The sequence below is a fragment of the Sminthopsis crassicaudata genome, chromosome 4 (assembly GCF_048593235.1).
Source record: "Sminthopsis crassicaudata isolate SCR6 chromosome 4, ASM4859323v1, whole genome shotgun sequence".
Taxonomy (NCBI): domain Eukaryota; kingdom Metazoa; phylum Chordata; class Mammalia; order Dasyuromorphia; family Dasyuridae; genus Sminthopsis; species Sminthopsis crassicaudata.
In genome coordinates this window covers 343,633,015-343,652,838 of record NC_133620.1, presented here as the reverse complement: position 1 = coordinate 343,652,838, position 19,824 = coordinate 343,633,015, and the positions used below count along the sequence as shown (strand labels likewise).

Sequence of the window (19,824 nt, the reverse complement as noted above, 5' to 3'; positions counted from 1 at the left end):
CCCAGTCTCAGGAAGGGCAGATTCCTGCTTTCAGACAAGATTAGTAGTGAATATGGATCTAAAAACATCTTCCACTTATATCTCTTCTTCCTTTTCCCAATTCTTTAATGAGCCATTGAAAAAGAGCATGTCTTAGAATGAACCCCAAGTGTACCAAGTATTAGTTTGGCCCCGAAGCCCAGAATTTCAACTTAACCCTTCATGAGCAGTAATCCATGTTGGTGACATTAGCTCTCTCCTCCTCTCCCCTTAGGGTTTCTGGCCAAGTCAGTGTGACCTTTACTTAAAGAGCAGTCTCAACCAGCTAAGCCCTTTCAGCTAGCTCCCCTGAGGCCCCAAGGCTGCTGGCTGAATTCTGAATAGCTTCCTAAGATCATCTCCAAACTTCCCTTCCTTTGCAGATCAGTCCCAGTCTTCCCACAGCCCGAATACTATGCAGAGCAACCAAGCTGTGCTGAAGATGTGACCTATTCCTTAGGCTAAGAAAAGGGATATGTATATTTCGGGAATGGGGAAATTTAGAAAAAACTAAGGGCTTTCCAGTCAGTCAACAGTAAACTACCATTTATCAAAAGCCTTCCTTATCCAATATACTATGGTAGGTCCTAGAAGGAATTTTAAATGTCCTCAGTTCTTGGGGTCAGCTAGTTACTAGAACAGAAAGCTACATGCTCCAAAGGTCTTTCTGCTAGACATTCAAAAGATGCTCTCCATATCTAGAATTTAATATCAAGCTCCCATGACTCCTTATGTGGTAGGTTCCCTATTATGCCTAAGGTGTCCCTTCCTCTCTTGAGGAGAACTGTGAAGTTGTAAGGAAGCTAAATCAGCATAAAGAAGAAATGAGCTGTAATCCAATTTTAAGCCCTCTATCTCTTAAGTACCTTCCCTTTTTGGGTCTTCTGTTTTCACCAAACACAAAAGGGGCTGGCTAATTGCATAGAACACTAGAAATATTATTCTAATACCTAATAAGTATCAGAGGACAACATTGGCTGATTTTTTTTTAAATTGATAAAGCAGCAACTTTTAAAGAAATGTGGACATCAAAGCTGATTCTTGCCACCTTTGCTGTAAGTCAGCTCCAGGTTTCTAGGATTTTTCCAACAAGTCTCAATTTCTCCATTTGAAAAAATGGGAAGATTTTTGTCCTATCTCTTTCAGGAAATTTGGCAAGACAACCAAGGAAGGAAAAAGTGTGTTAGACATATACAACAAACTTCTCACCCACACAATGAACTCCCCAATTATATCATCTTACTGGTATTTTACTGAAGAACATAGCTAATAAGGTTAAAGTCATGGGGTCAGTTCCTACTGGGGTGATTTGGCTCTGCATTAATAATACCAGCTCACATTTACAATTTACAAAGCATTTTGCTGACAACAATACTGTGACATAAGTATGGTGAATATTATTATACCCATTTCACAGATAAGTAAGCAAGTCAATGGGAGACTTAGAAACTTGAAACCTGGCTCATTCTTATAGTGTCAAGGAACTAATAATCTAGAGCTAAGAGCTCATTCAACTGTGCAACATTTGGATAAATTAAATGTATCCCAAGTAAAATCACTTCCTGTGATAAAAAAAAGGTCACTCTTAAATATAGAGCAAAGAACCACAAAGCAGGTAATCTTGGACATTTTGTGTATTGAGGTAGACTGCCAGGCTCTACTTCTTATTATGTGCCTCCTACATATCCTCTCTGGGGGACCTCCCTGAATCCAAAATGCCTGAAAAATCAAAGGTCTTTCAAATGACTGGGGGAGGTATCCGGGAAGCATGTGACAGAAAACAGCCTTAGGATGTCACCTACTCTTGCTCACTTAGTCACTAGGGACCATGACTCATTTTTTCCTTGATAGTTTGATTCTTCTCCATTGGCCAAGGTTGGATTTATATTTGCCTTGTCCCACTAGCCCCAGGGAACAATGTAGAATAAAGCAGCTTCCCTTGCTCCCTGGTCCTTTTACAGTTCCTCGATGTAGAGGAACTCAACCACTGTGAGATGTTGGGCAAGTTATTAAACATCTATATGAACAAGATTCACCTTCTCACCTTCCTCATTGGCAGCATGGGTATAAGTATCCCTTATCTACTTAAGTTGGGAGCAATCCATTTCCAACATTATCATCAACAGCAAGTCTAAGCATCAACCATCTAGGTTTAATTGCCTGGATACCTGTAACAACCAGCAGGGGAGCTCTCCCCGTACACCAAGATGCCCTGAGAATCAATGACAAAAATCAGGAAGAAGGGGCCCACCTCGCATTGGGCTCAACCAGATAACATCAGACTGGTCACTATTCAGAGCTCAGTTCATTGAGGGCTTAAACTCTTATCTCCACAAAGAGAGAACAGTATAGACTGTTGCCCAGCTAATGTCCCTGAGGGAATCTCTCTTTACCCAAGGTCAAAGGACATCTCTTCATTTCGAACCCCAACTCACCAATATACCACCACTGTATGCTTCATGAATCTTAACATTGTTCTAGTTTCAAACAGCAAGGGAATGTCCAAGATCACATACCGATATCCTAGAGAAGAAAGAAAACACCCAAAAGAATAAGAAAAGCCGGTTATCATTCTTTCCTGCTCTAGATATCTATTTTCTTCATTCAGCCAAATGACAACAAAAGCACTGTAACTCATTTGATGAGTTGGATTTTGACCTAGGAAAATGGCAAGGTCTTGGGGCTTTGTACTGGAGAATGGTTGGTTCGGTTAAAATACAAGATCAATGAAAGGAAACAAATATAGTTGTATGGAACCAGAAGTAGAGGACCCTGAATGCCAGGCTACAAAGATTAGACTTTATTCAGCAGAAAACTACTAGAGGGTTTTTAGATGGGAGTGGGATGGGAATGGCACACAGAAGAACACAGAGCAATGATATAGCAAATGGCAGGTGCAAAGGCACTGGAAGGGAGGAGAAATTATAGTCAAAGATGGAACAGTGGGATTTATGGCTATAGAACTTGGTGCTTGAGGGGAAAGGCTCAAGGGGACTTAGTTGTCAGCTGTCAGGTTGCAGTACCTCCAATGAGACAAAGCACATGGGATCCTTTGAAATCAGTGCTACCAAGGTCCAAAGTGGATGTTCTCTCAAAAGAGTTTGGGCTATGAAATCCTCCAAATTTGAAACATGACACTCCTTAAACATCAGTGGGACATGTCAATGGACTAGGGGTGCAGTTACTTAATCCCTTCATGATCAAAAGGAATCTGTGAAATGACTGATTGGCTTCAAGGGATGAAACTCTCAGAAGGGAATGGAAATTTTCTTTGTATGCAACTGGACTAGATGAGGACAAAACCAATGGTCACATTAGCACCAGGCTTTTAATCTCTCAGCCTGTTTTCTCTTTTGAAAAATGTGGATAATGCCATCTGCCCAGAATGACTCAAATGGATTTTGTGAAGGTCAAGTGAGAAAATGTTAAGTGAAAATGCTTGTGTGTCTAGTTGTTTTCAGATGTGTCCAACTCTTTGTGATCCCTTTTGAGGTTTTCTGGGCAAAGAATCTGCAATGGTTTCCCATCTCCTGTAGCTCATTTTATAAATGAGAAAACTGAGGCAAACAGTGTTAAGTGACTTGTCCAAGGTCCCACAGCTAGTGAGTAAGTGTCTGAGGCCATATCTGAACTCGGGTCTTCCTAACTCCATCCTGGCACGTCATTCACTGCATCACCCAGCTGCCCCCTAGAAAATGCTCAGAAATCTATAAAACATGCTACAAATATTAGAAGCACAAATGTTCCAGGATTATTCCCTCATTGACTCACAGCAGGACTGACATTCAAAATCAGTGAGCCAGGGAGAAAACCTAGAGCACCTAGTTCCCAGTAGCCTAGCTGTGCTGACCGAGAAGCCCAAGAGAAACACATGAGGCTCCCCAAATCAACAAAGACCAGATTGCATGAAGAGAACAGAAAACTGAGGCTGGGTAGCACTGCTTACTCACCATAGGGCCTGAGCCAAGACAAGCTCCTTTTAAAACCTCTTATCTCCTTTTACCTCTCTACTCCCCTTTCTCTTCTCCCCTCGATCTGTCCTTTCCTTCAGGCTCCTCATGGGAGCCTGTGACCAGTGCTTTGGTTCACCAGTAAAGGTCCATTCAGCTGTCACATCCCTCCTGCTTGATAAGCTCTACAAACTATCCTGACTCTATTAAGACATTCTTCTGCCTACACAGAGACCTCCCCCAACAGCTGGTGATCTTATCTGACGTTTGATTATACCAACTTTGACAGTTGTATTTGTTATACTCATCAGGGGAAAACTGGGACTGTAGAAGCCACAGCTGTCGTCCCCATTTTTCACCTTATCGAGCTGAAAAGAGCTTTCTGGCTTTTATTTAAGTGAGGCAGGATGGGGTGGGGGAAGCATAGAGAATGTTTCAGAGCGGGTGACATTATCCAAAGAGTAATCTCAGAAGGGAAGCTACACTGCTGCCTTCGAGCCCTACAGATGTACTTGTAACTGGCCTGGGAGGGAATGCAAAGGGCACAAATGACAGACAGGAGGGTTCCATTCCTGGAGCTAGGGGGTAGAAGGAGCACAAAGGCACAAGTCTCTAGAACAGAAAGAGGACAGGGGAAAGGAGGGCTGAGCTAGGGTAAGAGAGAGGATAAATACAAGCCAGGGTAGTCGGAAGGAAACCAAGTTCATGAGCCCAGTCTGAATCTGAGTCAGTCACTGGATGCTTTTACACTGTTAGCAAAGATCAAGAAAGAGAGAGAGAAAGACAAAGAGACAAAGACAGAGGGACACAGAAAGAGACAGAAACAGATACAGAAAGACAGAGAAAGACACAAAGAGACAGAGAAGAAGGAGGAATATCTCCTGGCTTTGTAAAGTAGAAACAGGCAAAAGGCAAGGAAAAAATTTTGGTTAGAAACACTACATGGAGGCCAGCAACAGGTTTGAGAAGTCCTGTTTCCCAATCTAATGTTCTAAATATATGACTAGTATACTGTAATAGTAGTTGTAGCTACTTCCACAAGAGAATTTTTAAGCATTACCTTTCAGGAGTTTGAAGGAAAGAAAAAGGGAGGGGATGAAGGGAAATTAAAATGCATTACTTCTAAAAGGGGCAGCTATGGTATATGTATCAGAGAATGAAGCTACTTTTCCCTGTTGCTATTGCCATACTTTATCCTTCTAAGATATGGGGAATTTGGTGTATTTTTTGGAAGACTGCTAATCTAAGCATCAGCCAATGACTCCTACTCTCTAAGCTTTTCAAACTACTTTCTTCTTCCATTATTTCCAACCTTAAAAGAGAGACAGCCCAGAAGAGTGGACCTGAAATCAAGAGATGCCTGGGTTTAAAACTTGCCTGTAAAATGTACTAATTGTGTGGCTGTAAGTTGTAACCTCTATGAATCTGTTTTCTCATATCTACAAGAAGATACCTGTAATATCAATCTAAAAAGGGTCTTTGGAGGATCAAAAGATGCATTTTTATAAACCTTAAATTCCTCTTAAAATGTCAGTGATAAAAAAAAAAAGTCAGTGATTTTAAATAGCAAATCATCTTACTATATGCCCCTCTGTATGTCTGGCTTGTTCTCACCTGAAAACTTCTCCTCAGGATAGTCTCCCCAAGATGGACCACCTTTTAAGAGCTATTTTATCCCTTCCCCCCAATTTTTTAGCTCCAGCTAAAGATTCATCTCCAGAAAACGTTCATTGAAAATGCTCCCTCTTAACTGTCCCCAGTTCTAACCATCCTTGCTTCTCATTGTCCCACTCGGTTACTTATTCCTTTGAACACCAGAGTATCTTACTGCCCCTAATTATAATATATATAATCTATATTATATAGAAGAGTACACATATGTACTCTTCTATATTTTTAATGATTGATTGCATTGTTTCTATTTGTCTGAAGGGCCAATCTCTTCAGATACTTATAGCACAGTTCTATCAAGGTCAAGGATATCTATTTCCTAAGGAGAAAAATTCCTACTTCACTATAGACTAGCCATCCTGCAAATAGACGACACATATTAGAAGGAGGACTGGAAAAAACAATACATAATTCAATATGATACATTCTCATCACCAGGGAGAAAGATCAGCTACAAATCCATCTCCTCTAGATTGAGTCAAAAGCATCATCAAATAAAAGGTTAAGTTTCTCAACGGTGAGAACAGCATGTTTTCTAATCTACATGTATCCTTCCTTCTTGAGGGGCCTAGATAGAATTCTATACCTAGTAAGTAAAAATAAATGTTTTAATTGACTACCCATGTTGTCCAACTCTCCACCATCACCCTATTCATGTCACCATAACTGACTTGTTACAAAGGTAGCAAAGGTAATGCTGTCCCAGCATTCATCTGGGATGCCCCTGAAATCATCAGGAAAATATTACAACTCGGGCTCCTCCATTATCTCCCTTTTTCCAATCTCACCCTGAACCAAGTACTTCAGGATCTGCTTCAGCATCGCCTTACGAATCTCTGGATGGGTAATGGCATTCAGCAGTTTCCGCTTCTCTGACTGGTGGAAGATGATGCTTCCCAAGGCCTGGCGGTTGATCTCACCATTCTCTTGCAGGATCTCATGTCCAAAAGCTTTCACAATACGATAGTAGGCAGGATACCCTGGCTTTACCACTAGTGAGATAAGGGGGAAAAAGAGATAAGCACAGGACTGGACTTTGAAGGATTTAGTCCAATTGCTGTTAAAAAGTCTTCAAGCAAGACTGGTGGTGTAATCTGATAAAATAGTGTGCTTTGATGTATGGCTTGACTATCCTAAAGGAACAGATAGTTTATCTTTTTACTCATAAAAATAAAGATGCAGAATTAAGAGGACTAAGGAGAATAAATAATTCCTTACCTTAGAAACAAATGTCAAGGAAGAGATTCCAAAAGAAAAAGGATCTTTAAAAAAGAGGACAAACAGTAATAGAAGTAGAAAAGAAGAAAAGGAAATTAGATTAAGTTAAGTACTAACTCTGCCACCCATGGAGCCTGAAAGACTGCTGGGAATACTCTTAATTCCTTCTGGGCAAATAAATGAGAGAAGGAAGAAGGTTATAAAAGGTGTTGGGGGACATAGAAAAGAAAAGAGATGTCTATTGTTTTCTGCCTATGAGACTATAAGCTCCCTTAGTGTAGGATCTATATCACACCTATCTTTGAACACAGGAAGAGCTTAATGTTTGCTGAACTGAATCCTCTCCTTTCCCATCCTCCAACTCACCCTGGTGAGCAATGACATCTGCATCAATCACAGCACAGCCCAGATCCCTGAACACCTGAACTACTGAGCTCTTTCCTGAGGCAATGCCCCCTGACAGGCCCACGAGGAACATCCTGCTTCAGCAAGACTGGGTCACTTCAGCCAGCCCAACAGGAGAGGGGCCAAGGAATCCCTAGGTAACAAAACAAAACAAAGATTATTAAGACTGGAATTTAGGAAAGAGTGTAACTATTCCAATAAAGCATGTGTCTGTCATGGAAAAGAGATACAGTGTGAAATGAAAGCTATAGTCTCTGCCTTTGAGGAATTTATAGTCTGAGAAGGCTCTTGTCTTCGAGAAGGGAGGAGAAAACACATCTATATAAAAGCAATAAAGAACACTCTTATTAAGAAACCTATCAATAAACATAAATGCCATTTCTTTCATGCCATTTTTTCAGGTCTCATACTGTATTTCCCATCAAATTCTATTCTGTATGATGATTTATGTAGTCATTGCATATTTAAAGCATCATATCCTATCTGCTAGAGTAACTAGGTGGTGCAGATGATGAGTACCAGACTTGGGGTCAGGAAGACTCCCTAAGTTCAAATCTGACTTCTGACACTTAACAGCTTCGTGACTCTGGGCAAATCATTTAACCCTGTTTGTACCTGTTTCCTCTTCTGTCCAATGAACTGTAAAAGGGAGTGACAAGGGGTAGCTAGGTGGCAAAGTAGATAGAGCACCAGCCCTGAAGTCAGGAGGACCTGAATTCAAATCCCACCTTAGACACAATAGTTCCTAGCTGTGTGACCCTGAGCAACTCACTTAACCCCAATTACCTCAGGGGGAAAAAAAAGGGAGGGGGAATGACATACAGCTCCAGTATCTTTGCCAAGAAAAAATGGGGTCAGAGAGTCAGGCTATGACTTCGACCACTGTACAGCAACAGAAGATCCTGTTTTGCTGTAAGTTCTATTCCGGCAAATTATTCATAAGAATGTAAGCTTCTTGAAGTGAGGGGTTGTTTTTGCCTTTGTATTCCTTGGGCTTAGCTCGAGTAGTAAGTGCTTATTAAATGCTTACTGATTTATTACCTAATTCAAAGAACTTTAATAAATGATGTCCACACTAGGAGAGACTGAGATAATTTAGACATGATTCCTGTCCTCCTGGAATTTACACACCTGAATAGTATTATATAAATGTGTAAGTGCTGAGAGATTCTGAACAAGGTCAAGTAGAGTTAATTAAGAAATACTTCCCTTGTAATAGATGCAAGTTTTATTGAGTCAGCTTTTGAATAAGGAATACAGATTGAAAGTTGCATGTAGAAAACTCACTGCACAAATAGGATGTAATCTTTTATTCTCGTAAACCACCTTTTGAGAGGCAGAGTGGTTTAGTGGTTCAAAAGCTCACCCTAGAGTCAGGAAGACCAGGGTTCAAGTCTCACTTTTGACACAGACTGGCTATGTGACTGTGGGCAAGTCACTAAACTTGAAAGGTCATTAACCTAAGTCGCCAGAGCCAACTTACTAGGATCCAGTTACAGAGACAATGATGACTTATTTGTATTCCTAGAGGGAGCTCTACATCAGAAGCTCCTAGACAAAATTACAGATGTGGTTAAAAAATTAAGCTCCCTCAGTGGAACAGATTAGGTACAAAGGACAAAAAAGGGTACATCTATAGCAATCTAGTGTTTGACAAATCCAAAGATACCAACATTTGGGATAAAAATTCATTATTTGAAAAAAACTGTTGGGAAAACTGGAAATTAGTATGGCAGAAATTAGATATGGATCCACACTTAACACCATATATCAAGATAAGATCAAAATGGGTCTATGATTTAGGCATAAAGAATGAGATCATAAATAGATTAACAGAGAATAGTCTACTTTTCAGACCTGTGGATGAGGAAGGAATTTATGACCAGAGGAGAACTAGAGATCATTATCAATCAGAAAATAGAAGATTTTGATTACATCAAACTAAAAAGTTTCTGTACAAACAATACTAATGCAAACAAGATTAGAAGGGAAGTAACAAATTGGGAAAATATTTTTACAGTTAAAGGTTCTGATAAAGGTCTCATTTCCAAAATATATACAGAACTGACCCTAATTTATAAGAAATCAAACCATTCTCCAATTGATAAATGGTCAAAGGATATGAACAGACAATTCTCAGATGATGAAATTGAAATTATATCCATTCATGTGAAAGAGTGTTCCAAATCACTACTGATCAGAGAAATGCAAATTAAGACAACTCTGAGATACCACTACACCCCTGTCAGATTGGCTAAGATGACAGGAACAAATAATGATGAATGTTGGAGGGGATGTGGGAAAACTGGGACACTGATACATTGTTGGTGGAGCTGTGAAAGAATCTGGCCATTCTGGAGAGCAATTTGGAACTATGCCCAAAAAGTTATCAAACTGCGCATACCCTTTGATCCAGCATTGCTGCTATTGGGCTTATATCCCAAAGAAATACTAAAGAGGGGAAAGGGACCTGTATGTGCCAAAACGTTTGTGACAGCTCTTTTCGTAGTGGCTGGAAACTGGAAGATGAATGGATGTCCATCAATTGGAGAATGGTTGGGTAAATTATGGTATATGAAGGTTATGGAATATTATTGCTCTGTAAGAAATGACCAGGACAAATACAGAGAGGTTTGGAGAGACTTACATGAACTGATGCTGAATGAAATGAACAGAATCAGAAGATCACTATACACTTCAACAACAATACTGTATGAAGATGTATTCTGATGGAAGTGGATGTCTTCAACATAAAGAAGATCCAACTCACTTCCAGTTGATCAATGATGCACAGAAACAACTACATCCAGAGAAGGAACACTGGGAAGTGAATGTAAATTGTTAGCACTACTGTCTATCTACCCAGGTTACTTATAACTTCGGAATCTAATACTTAATGTGCAACAAGAAAATTGGATTTACACATATATTGTATCTAGGTTATACTGTATCACATGTAAAATGTATGGGATTGCCTGTCATCTAGGGGAGGGAGTAGAGGGAGGGAGGGGAAAATTTGGAAAAATGAATACAAGGGATAATGTTATAAAAAAAATTACTCATGCATATATACTGTCAAAAAAATTTTTATAATTATAAAATTTTAAAAATAAAATTAAAAAAAAAAGTAAGCTCCTATCTAAAAAGGAAAAAATAGGTCACCTGACCTTCACTTGACATTTTCCAGACTGGGAAACTGAGAGTTACTGAAAGGAGAAGTCATGCCTGTAGGCACACACAAAAAAATCACTAGAGACCTTAAAAATTCACTCTAGGTGCCTAGGTATTCAGCCCAGCCCTGTTACCAGATATTCTCTCAGGCTTCCTCCTAGGAAAATGGCAAAGCAATTCCTCAATTCCAACCTATATTGGCTCTCAAGGCCAAATGAGTTTAGTCTGTCTGAGCTAAATAATCCTTCCTTTCTTGTCTAGAAGTTGTCCAGATGGGGAGCTCAGACACAAACAGCAGCTTATGTTCAGCTGTCACTAAGCCTGCTGGAGCAAGAGTTTTTTGCCAAGAAGAAATTCTAAGGCAAAGAGAGGCTGAGGAAGGAGCAAAAGGGCCTTCGTGGGAGTTCTAACTAACCCAAAGCATCAATGTGAGTGACTGGGGACTGGGGAATAGGGGAAGCTGAAAAATAGCATTCACTATCAATCAATCAACAAACTTTTATTAAAGACTTGCCATGTGCCAGCCACTGGATTAAATGCTAGAGAACAAGCACAAAAGACAGTCCCTGCCCTTAAGGAGTTTATATTTTAATAGTGAAAGATGAAATAAAAAGGAAGTGGAGTGAGTTCTTTCTTGGTAGCAAAATGGTAACACCTCTAGAGTCAGAAGCAAAGCCAGAAGATTGGAAGGATGAGGAGGCCCTTCCTCAAAATGAAGTTTCCAGGAGGAATTTACCAAAGAGGAATGGTGACTTACAATGTAATTCACTTGTATTTGGTTGCACATTTTCTTTGCTTGTGTTCTTTATGCTTCGTTGTTTTCATAGATGTGTCCTTTGTCTTTCCACATACTGAAAGTTTCCCGAAGAATGACAGGATCAAAGGACCTTGGTGTTTAACAAGTCCATTTTACATATGAGGTAACTGAAACCCAATTGGTTCTGACTCTTTGTAATACCATTTTAGGGAATTTCCTTAGCAAAGATACTAAAGTAGTTTGCCATTTCCTTCTATAGCTCATTTTATTATTGAGAAGACTGAGGCAAACAGGGTTAAGTGACTTGCTTGAGGTCACAATGTTAGTCTGAGACCAGCTTAAAGATAGAGGGGGAGAAAAAGGGGAAAAGAAGAAGAAGAAAAGTTCTAGATCTTCCCCTTAGAATCCAGGAAAAGGCTCTGTGATCCAGAAGGGGTACTAAAGACAAATGTTTGTGCCTATAAATGAAATTAATATATAATCTATATAGCAAGGATGAAGATGTTATTTCTTTTGATCAAAGTCACATAAAAAAATAGAAGCATAGAACTCACTATACCCCATCAAAGATTTTAAAACATGGCTATTCATAAAACCTTCTCATTTCATTCTCAGAGAAAAACCCTAACTAGGATTCATACTCTAAAAAATGTATCAGGGATGGAGAGGTGAGAAAGGAAGGAAACAAACATTCATTTAGCATCTAAATGTTTGAGAAACTGTACAAATATTTTTCAAATATTATATTTGATCTTCACAACAATCCTGGGAGATAAGTACAAATATTATGTATCATATTAATTAAATTATTAATTATAATTATTGTATAAGTATTAAATTATATTAATATTATGAAGAAGATAATGGTTACATGATCTACCCAGGGTCACATAATTAGTAAGCATCTTTTGCCGCATTTGAACTCAGTTCTTCCTCACTTTAGGCCTAGAACATCACCTATATACCTCTAGGAAAAGGGATGACATCCCATTTTAGAAAAAAAAAACAAAAAACCAAATTGAGGGGCATCTCTGGTCATCCTGATTTATATTCTGCCATTGGACCATGATGCTCTTTCTGGAAGCAAAAGTGAGGCTGATGACTTTGTACAATCCAAACACACTTAAATACAATTCACTTTCTCTTCAAGAATGAAAACAAGAAAAATCTATTTTTTTCTTCTAGACTTATCTACTAGTGTCCTTTTATGCTTTGATAAAACAATATTGTATTTTTGCAGCTAATTAAACAACTGGAGATATCTTTTCAGGGCAAGCTAGATCAAATTAAGCTTAAAGTTAGGTGTTCTTTACCCTTGTCATTCAGAATCAGGACTCAATTATCTATGGATTGAAGTAAACAGTAGGCTAAATAATGCCGAGTTGTTAATCCAAAACCATTTCTTATGAACCTTCAAGTTTGTCATATGACTACTTTTTTGCAGCAGCAGCAGCAAATTTACCATACTAATTATGATTACGTTAGCTGATACTGAAATTAATTTTCTTCCCCTAAGGACACATTGAGTAATGGAGGAAGAGATAAACCAAATACATGCTAAGGAAAGCCAATTTAGAATTTTAAAGTTTGTCATGGAAAATTCACACAGATAATTGACAACTGATTGGCTACTATGAAGAATTACCCTCCCTCAAAGAATTTATCATCTAATATGGTAAGCTAGAATCAATGGGCTCATCAATTCCGTATTATACAATTGTAATCATTTTTTCGTCCAATAGGGTCACTTGAGGCAACCTCCATATTACAAATAGAAGAGATATGAGAATTTCATTCAAATGAGCCTATGAACACTGGTTGAAGCATCCAAAATATAATACAATAATAAAAACAATTAGCATTTATATAGCACTTTATATATATTATCTTATTTGGTCCTTATGATAACTCTCTGAAATTTAGGGCTAGTATCCTCATTTTACAGATAAGAAAACTGAGACTGAGAGAAGCTAAATGACTTGTTTAAGAGTCATAGTCAGCTGTGTCAGAAATGGAATTTGAACTCCAATCTTCCTGATGCAAGTCCAGCACACTATCCTTTGCATCATATAGCTAGTGGATAATCTAGCAATAAACATTATAATCTAAGCACTTCATGCTTATCCTCTCCTGAAATAAAATAAAATAAAATAAAGTAGTATGACTTTTTTTTTTTTTTTTTTTTTTTTTTTAGTGGTGACATGAACTTAGGGAGTTTGACTACAGCCCTGGTACTCACATGGCACCATCCTTTTTATCATCAACCCCAGGTATACAGAATCAGCTTGAAGAGACCTTAAGAGATAGTTAATTCCAAACCTTTAACTCGAAAAGTAAAATAGAAGCATAGAACAATTAGGGAATGTACCCCAAATCACCCAGTTTAACAGTCTCTTAATTCCTGTTCTACCTAATGTGACAAGCCTGGGCTATATCTATTCTGTGCTCTTCTCAGGACATCCAGAGACCATAAATTCATTTTAACTTTAATTTAATTGAAACCATAGTTAGCAACATAAATCTGCTCAAGAGAGAAACAATAATACACTACTACAAAGGCAAAAAGATTACTGATCTTTTAAATATCATACCAGTACCACTACTCCCTTCTTTATGGAGAGGAAGGAGAGAGTTAACTCTGTACAGAATAACAAAGAGCAATGCAGCCAGGATACAGTACTAGAAAATTCAAGTTCTAGCCTCAGGTTTATCCCTGGCAAATCATTTCATCTGCCTGTGTCTGTCTGTGAAAACAAAGCACAGCTGTTCCCTCTTTAAAAGGCCAGGAGCATGAAAAATACAAGCATGGGATGGCTTTGGGCTTCTTGAATTAAAAGCCAAGGAGTACAGTGTAACTAACTGTGCAAAGAACATTAGAACCATTATGAAGACATAAGAAATTTTGGTTCCTTGGAAAGTGAGTGGATATCCATCAGGAGGGGAATAGCTGAATAAATTATGGTATATACATGTAATGAAATAGTATTCTTCTATAAGAAATGATGAACAGGGCAATTTCAGAAAGGCCAGAGAGACTTACATGAACTGATGCTAAGTGAAGTGAGTAGATCCAAGAGAACATTGTACATAACAACAACAAGATTATGTGATGATCAACTCTAATGGACTTGGCTCTTTTCAACAATAAGGTGATTTAGGCCAATTCCAATAGACTTGTGATAAATCCATCTGCAGCCAGAAAGAGAATTATGAGGAGTGAATGTGCATCACAACATAGTATTTTCACCTTTTGTTGTTGTTTTTTTTGCTTACTTTTTCTTATGTCATTTTTTTAATTTGTTTTTTCTTCTGCAGCATGATAAATGTGGAAATATGTTTAGAAGAATTGCAGATATTTAACCTAGATTGTGTTATTTGCTCTGTAGAGGAGGGGGGGTGGAGGGAAGGCAAAAAAAGTTTGAAACACAGGGCTTTACAAGAGTGAATATTAAAAACTATTTTACATGTTATTTTGAAAATTGAAAGCTATTATTTAAAAAGAAAGAAAGAAGAAAACTTGGGAAGAGAAAAGAGAAGAGCTCTTCAACAGAAGAGCCCTATGAACAGGGATCACCCTTTTTTTTTAATCTTTGTATTCGCAACACGCATACACAAAGTAGGTGCTTAACAAATATTTGATGAATGATAGTTTAGACTACTTGCACAGAAGACAATCAAATTCTCTCCTAGATAAAGAAAACCACAAATCAGATCAAGAAACTTCTAGTCTAATTAGAGAGACAGGATAGAAAATGAAAGTTGAAAAATTAATGGACAACTTATATACTAATAGGTGAATGAAAAGTATACATTTCACAACTAGGAAATCTCTTCCTCCTAAAATACAGGTTCTAATAAAATGGACTAGTAGAGAAGTGCTTACAATCCTTTCATTGCTAGAATTTAAGGAATAACCTCTAAGTCACCTTTCCAATTCTAGTCTTCTAGGTCTTTTACTTATTGCTATTAAGTATTATATGGGGGGCAGCTAGGTGGCGTAGTAGATAAAGCACCAGCCTTGAATTCAGGAGGACCCGAGTTCAAATGTGATCTCAGACACTTGACACTTCCTAGCTGTGTAACCCTGGGCAAGTTCCCCAGCCTCAGGGGGGAAAAAAAAAAAAGCATTATATGTAGGGCATTTTGGAAGACCATAAATACTCCTTATGGACAAGAATCAAGTCTACATTTCTTTTCTTCTATTCCCACAAAGTAGGTATTCAAAAAATGCTTACTGAATGAATGGTGAATATTTAGGAGTTTCTTTCCTCAGGACAAATAACTGCATCCAGTTGGCCAAACTCCATGGGCAGTAATCACAGAATCAAAGAATTTGAGCTGGAAGAGAATCTTAAAGTTCATTTGTCCAGTCCTTCCACTTAATGGAAGAAGCACAAAGGCTATAACTCCTTGCCCAAAGTTAACATTCAAGGATATGCAGGAGTTATATAGCAGGAGAGCATGTTGTTAAACATCAACATCTCTGAAATCTGCAAAAGCTACAAAATCAGAACTTGTTTTGTTGATGGTCTGGACTTGAGAAAACTGTGAAGAAAATATTAATAATGCACACTAAACTTTAAAAGAGCATTATGATATTTCACACACACACACACACACACACACACACACACACACACACACACAGAGCGCTGGCGAAACCTGATTGTTAAATATTTACCAATACACCCCTGAATGTTATAGGGTAGAGAAACCAGGATTACAATGCAGATGCTAATTTCGGTACAGGGTTCTTTCTAGTATATAAAATTTCTTACGACCTATTAGATAGACAAATTGAAGAATGAATTGGCAATTAGTCCCAGATGATTAAAATCACTAACTGAGATAGAAAAGGCACTGGGAGATCAGTTTACAATCCTAATTACATCTAATTCTTTCTTTTTTGAAATTCTCAGTCTAAGCTCTTTCAAAATAAGTTTCTTTCAAACCACAGTACTAGGGTCATCCTACAAATAAAACAGCCTCTTTCTAGAATTACTTCCCACACCGCCTTCTTTCCTGGAGTAATTTTCTTTACAGTTTTTAGATTACAAATTCAGGAGAAAAACACTTCTTCTATATGAAGCTTTTCTTGATCCTTCTGTTAATGCCTTCCTCTCCCAAAAAAGTTATCTTGGATTTTTTTGGGTACATACTTATATTAAGTGTGAGTTGTCTCCTTCGACAGGGATCACCCTTCTTTTTATCTTTGTATTCCCAGCACCACATACACAAAGTAAGTGCTTAACAAATACTTGATGAATGATAGGTTAGACTACTTGCACAGAAGTCAAGCAAATTCTCTCCTTGATAAGACACCACAAATTTGCAGTAGAGGAATCAAAGTTGGAACTCAGGACAAGCATCAAGCATGGGGGAAGGGGAGAAAGGATTATAAACTTTCTCTAGTAGCTGAGGAAAAAAAAAAGATCCACAGTGGCTCAAAGAGGTAGCATGTCTCAGTGGATAGAGTGCTAGAATTAGAGATGGTTATCCCACCTATCTCACTTTCTAGATGCATGCCAGTCAATTAGTCATCAAGCATTTATTAAGCCCTTAATATATGCCAGGCATTCTCAAAGGTCTAAGAAAGGCAAAAACTGTCCTTGTCCTCAAAGAGATATAGTCTTTCCCCCCCCATAAAATAAAGGAAATTTCCTGAGGTTGTGGCAGTTGGGAAGATCTAATAATGAAGTTTTAGAGTACTTGATAGCATGTTGAGTAGCTCAGGAAGCTTGGAAAATATAATTTACTTTACCATGAATCATTTCACTTGTGTTTTTAGTGTGTAAAATGATAAAAGCTTGTCCCAAACTGGCCCTTGAGTGCCAAATGAATGCTTCCTATGGCTGTGGGCAATTGAGGGCAGCTCACAGGACCCAGCACTCCAGATTTCACTAAGAGACGTCTTTAAGCAGAGGAGAAGATGCACAATTTACATAGGATCCAATCTATGGCTCTGATTAAAGATACAGTATTCATGGTGGGGTTCTTTCAGGCTGGCAGCTGATAGTAGAGCAATAGGTTATAAGCAATTTCAGAGGCAAGGTCCTAGCAGAGGAACAGAACACACTCCAGGTCTGAAGCACAACCAACAAAAAGACATTTTTTCTGGACACAGAACAGCCAGTAGCCCAGTATGGCAGAATATTTAATAGTGGATGACCAGGGGGATCAAGTATAGGCCTTGAAAGGTAGGAAAGAACTAGGATGTGAAGACCATTGCATTTTCTATTTGCTTTGGAAGTAACAGGGAGTCACCAGAATTTATTGAGGCTATATAGAAGTGGCATGGTGAGACCTTTATTTCAGGAAAATCACTTTAGTAGTTAAAAGTATTAGATATTCTAAGAACTGAAAGACTTGAGGCAAGGAGCCAATCAAAATGCAACTGGGATGATCCAAGCATCAGAGGGACTATTCTGTGAATAAAGGGAAAAGGGACTTATCTGAGAAATGTTGTGAAAATAAAAATGACAAGATGTGGCAATAGTTGGATATGTGGGGTGAGTGCAGTTGAGGAATTGAATGCTGAAGTGGGTTGCCTGCCTGGATCAATTTGAAGATAGCAGTAGCCTCAACAGTAACAGTAAAGTTGTGAAGAGGGAATGATTTCAGGGGAAAGAAATCCTCTTCTTCACCTTTGAAGTAAGGGGTTTGCACAAGATGGTCTTGAAGGCCCTTTCCAATCTTATGAAAGTCTCTAACTATACGATTATAAATTGGAGAATGGCTGAATAAATTGTGGTGTATTAATATTATGGAATATTATTGTTCTGTAAGAAAGACCAGCAGGATGATTTCAGAAAGGCCTGGAGAGACTTACATGAACTGATGCTGAGTGAAATGAGCAGGACCAGGAGATCATTATATACTTCAACAACAATATTGTATGATGATCAATTTTGATGGACGAGGGCCCTCTTCAACAATGAGATGAAACAAATCAGTTCCAATAGAGCAGTAATGAACTGAACCAGCTACATCCAGCGAAAGAACTCTAGGAGATGATTATGAACCACTACATAGAATTCCCAATCCCTTTATTTTTGTCCCCCTGTCTATTTTGATTTCCTTCACAAGTTAATGGTACACAATTTCATAGTCCAATTCTTTTTATACAGCAAAATAACTGTTTGGACATGTATACATATATTGTATTTAACTTATACTTTGACATATTAGCATGCATTGGTCAACCTGCCATCTGGGGGAAAGGGTGGGGGGAAGGAGGAGAAAAATTGGAACAAAAAGTTTTGCAATTGTCAATGCTGAAAAATTACCCATGCTATATCTTCTAAATAAAAAGCTATAATAAAATAAATAAATAAATATACAATCATATTATCTATATTTCATTAGAGAGGGGTTCCCAACTTGGTGTATGTGTAGGAGAAACTTGTCAAAGAGATATACTATATTTGGTGAGTTTCTTTATTCAATTGGTGAAATATTATACTATATTGTACTACTGCAATAACATTGTTGGAGAAAAACATTGTGGATTGAAGAAAAAAACAAAGGTGAAGTGGTCGAAGCAAGATAGAAAAAGGAGGGTGCATGGGGCAGCTAGGTGGCGCAGTGGATAGAGCACCAGCCCTGAAGTCAGGAGGACCAGAGTTCTAATCTTCTAATCTAATGTCAGATATTTAATACTTCCTAACTGTGTGACCCTGGGCAAGTTTAATCCCAATTGCCTTAGCAAAAAAAAAAAAAAAAAAGAAAAAAGAAAAAGGAGGGTGCATAATAGCATATCTGAAAGAGCTGAAAATCTGAAGGCTGAAAATATCATTTCTGCTGCTCAAAATCAAATAAATAGCATTTGGATATGAAATATTTTATATGGAAATATGAAAAAAATTAGCAACAATGATCCACTGAAAGGTGAATGAATTGATAATTATAATATAATCAGAATTTCAAAATGATTTCTAACCAATTCAGTGCTAAATTTTTTTAAGTGTATTCTTAGAGAAGCACATATTCTAATGGTGGTCACAAAGGTTTTTGCTTACAACTTATCTCTGAATCATAATGCTCAATCCCCAATCAAATCCAAAGTAAGAAATTAGAAGGTAAACATATTTTTTGCAAAATCACACCAAGATTAAAATTGCCAGTTGACAGGAAGCAGAACCAATTCATTTGAATATTCTGAAGAACTCTTAACAATTTTACAATTGTTAAAAAAAAAAAAAAAAAAAAAAAAGAAAAGTTTATATACTAAATAAACTTTACTTCTCTGTTTCTCATATGAATTGGCTACTGGGAAGATTTACAAAATATTAAATGTTGGTTTTACAATCTTTGCAAAAAATAATAAGTAGATATTTGGGTATTTTTCTATATTTCTTTAAATTTGTTTTTGGAAGAAAAATGTATTTAAACTTCTAGAAGACAGGGACTACTTTATTTCTGTCTTTTTATATAGACTTTAAGATTTGCCCAAAACCATACAAATGACATTTCATCTGATCCTTTCAACAATCCTAGGAAGTTAATGCTATTACTCTCTTTTATAGATGAGGAAATTGAGGCAGACAGAGATTAAGTGACTAGCCCAGAATCACACAGATAAAGCCAAGTGATAAAGGAACCAAAAAATATGAGAACTACTATCCAAGATAGTGT

General features: G+C 37.8%; 1 protein-coding gene across 7 annotated transcripts in view; it reads right to left on the bottom strand.

The window, feature by feature from the left end:
• The window catches only part of DCAKD (dephospho-CoA kinase domain containing), a 40,091-nt gene that overhangs the window by 1,502 nt on the left and 18,765 nt on the right, over positions 1-19,824 (bottom strand). For 5 of the 7 annotated variants that reach the window (XM_074261042.1, XM_074261040.1, XM_074261039.1 and 2 more), the window contains 3 exons: positions 7,224-7,395; positions 6,428-6,631; positions 2,454-2,541 (listed from right to left, as the gene is read on the bottom strand). In XM_074261042.1, coding sequence (XP_074117143.1) covers positions 2,454-2,541; positions 6,428-6,631; positions 7,224-7,335 — 404 coding nt within the window. In that variant the 5' untranslated portion in view covers positions 7,336-7,395. Of the gene's footprint in view, positions 1-2,453; positions 2,542-6,427; positions 6,632-7,223; positions 7,396-11,190; positions 11,415-19,824 lie in introns of those variants that run through there. The other 2 variants (XM_074261044.1, XM_074261045.1) reach the window with 2 other exon arrangements.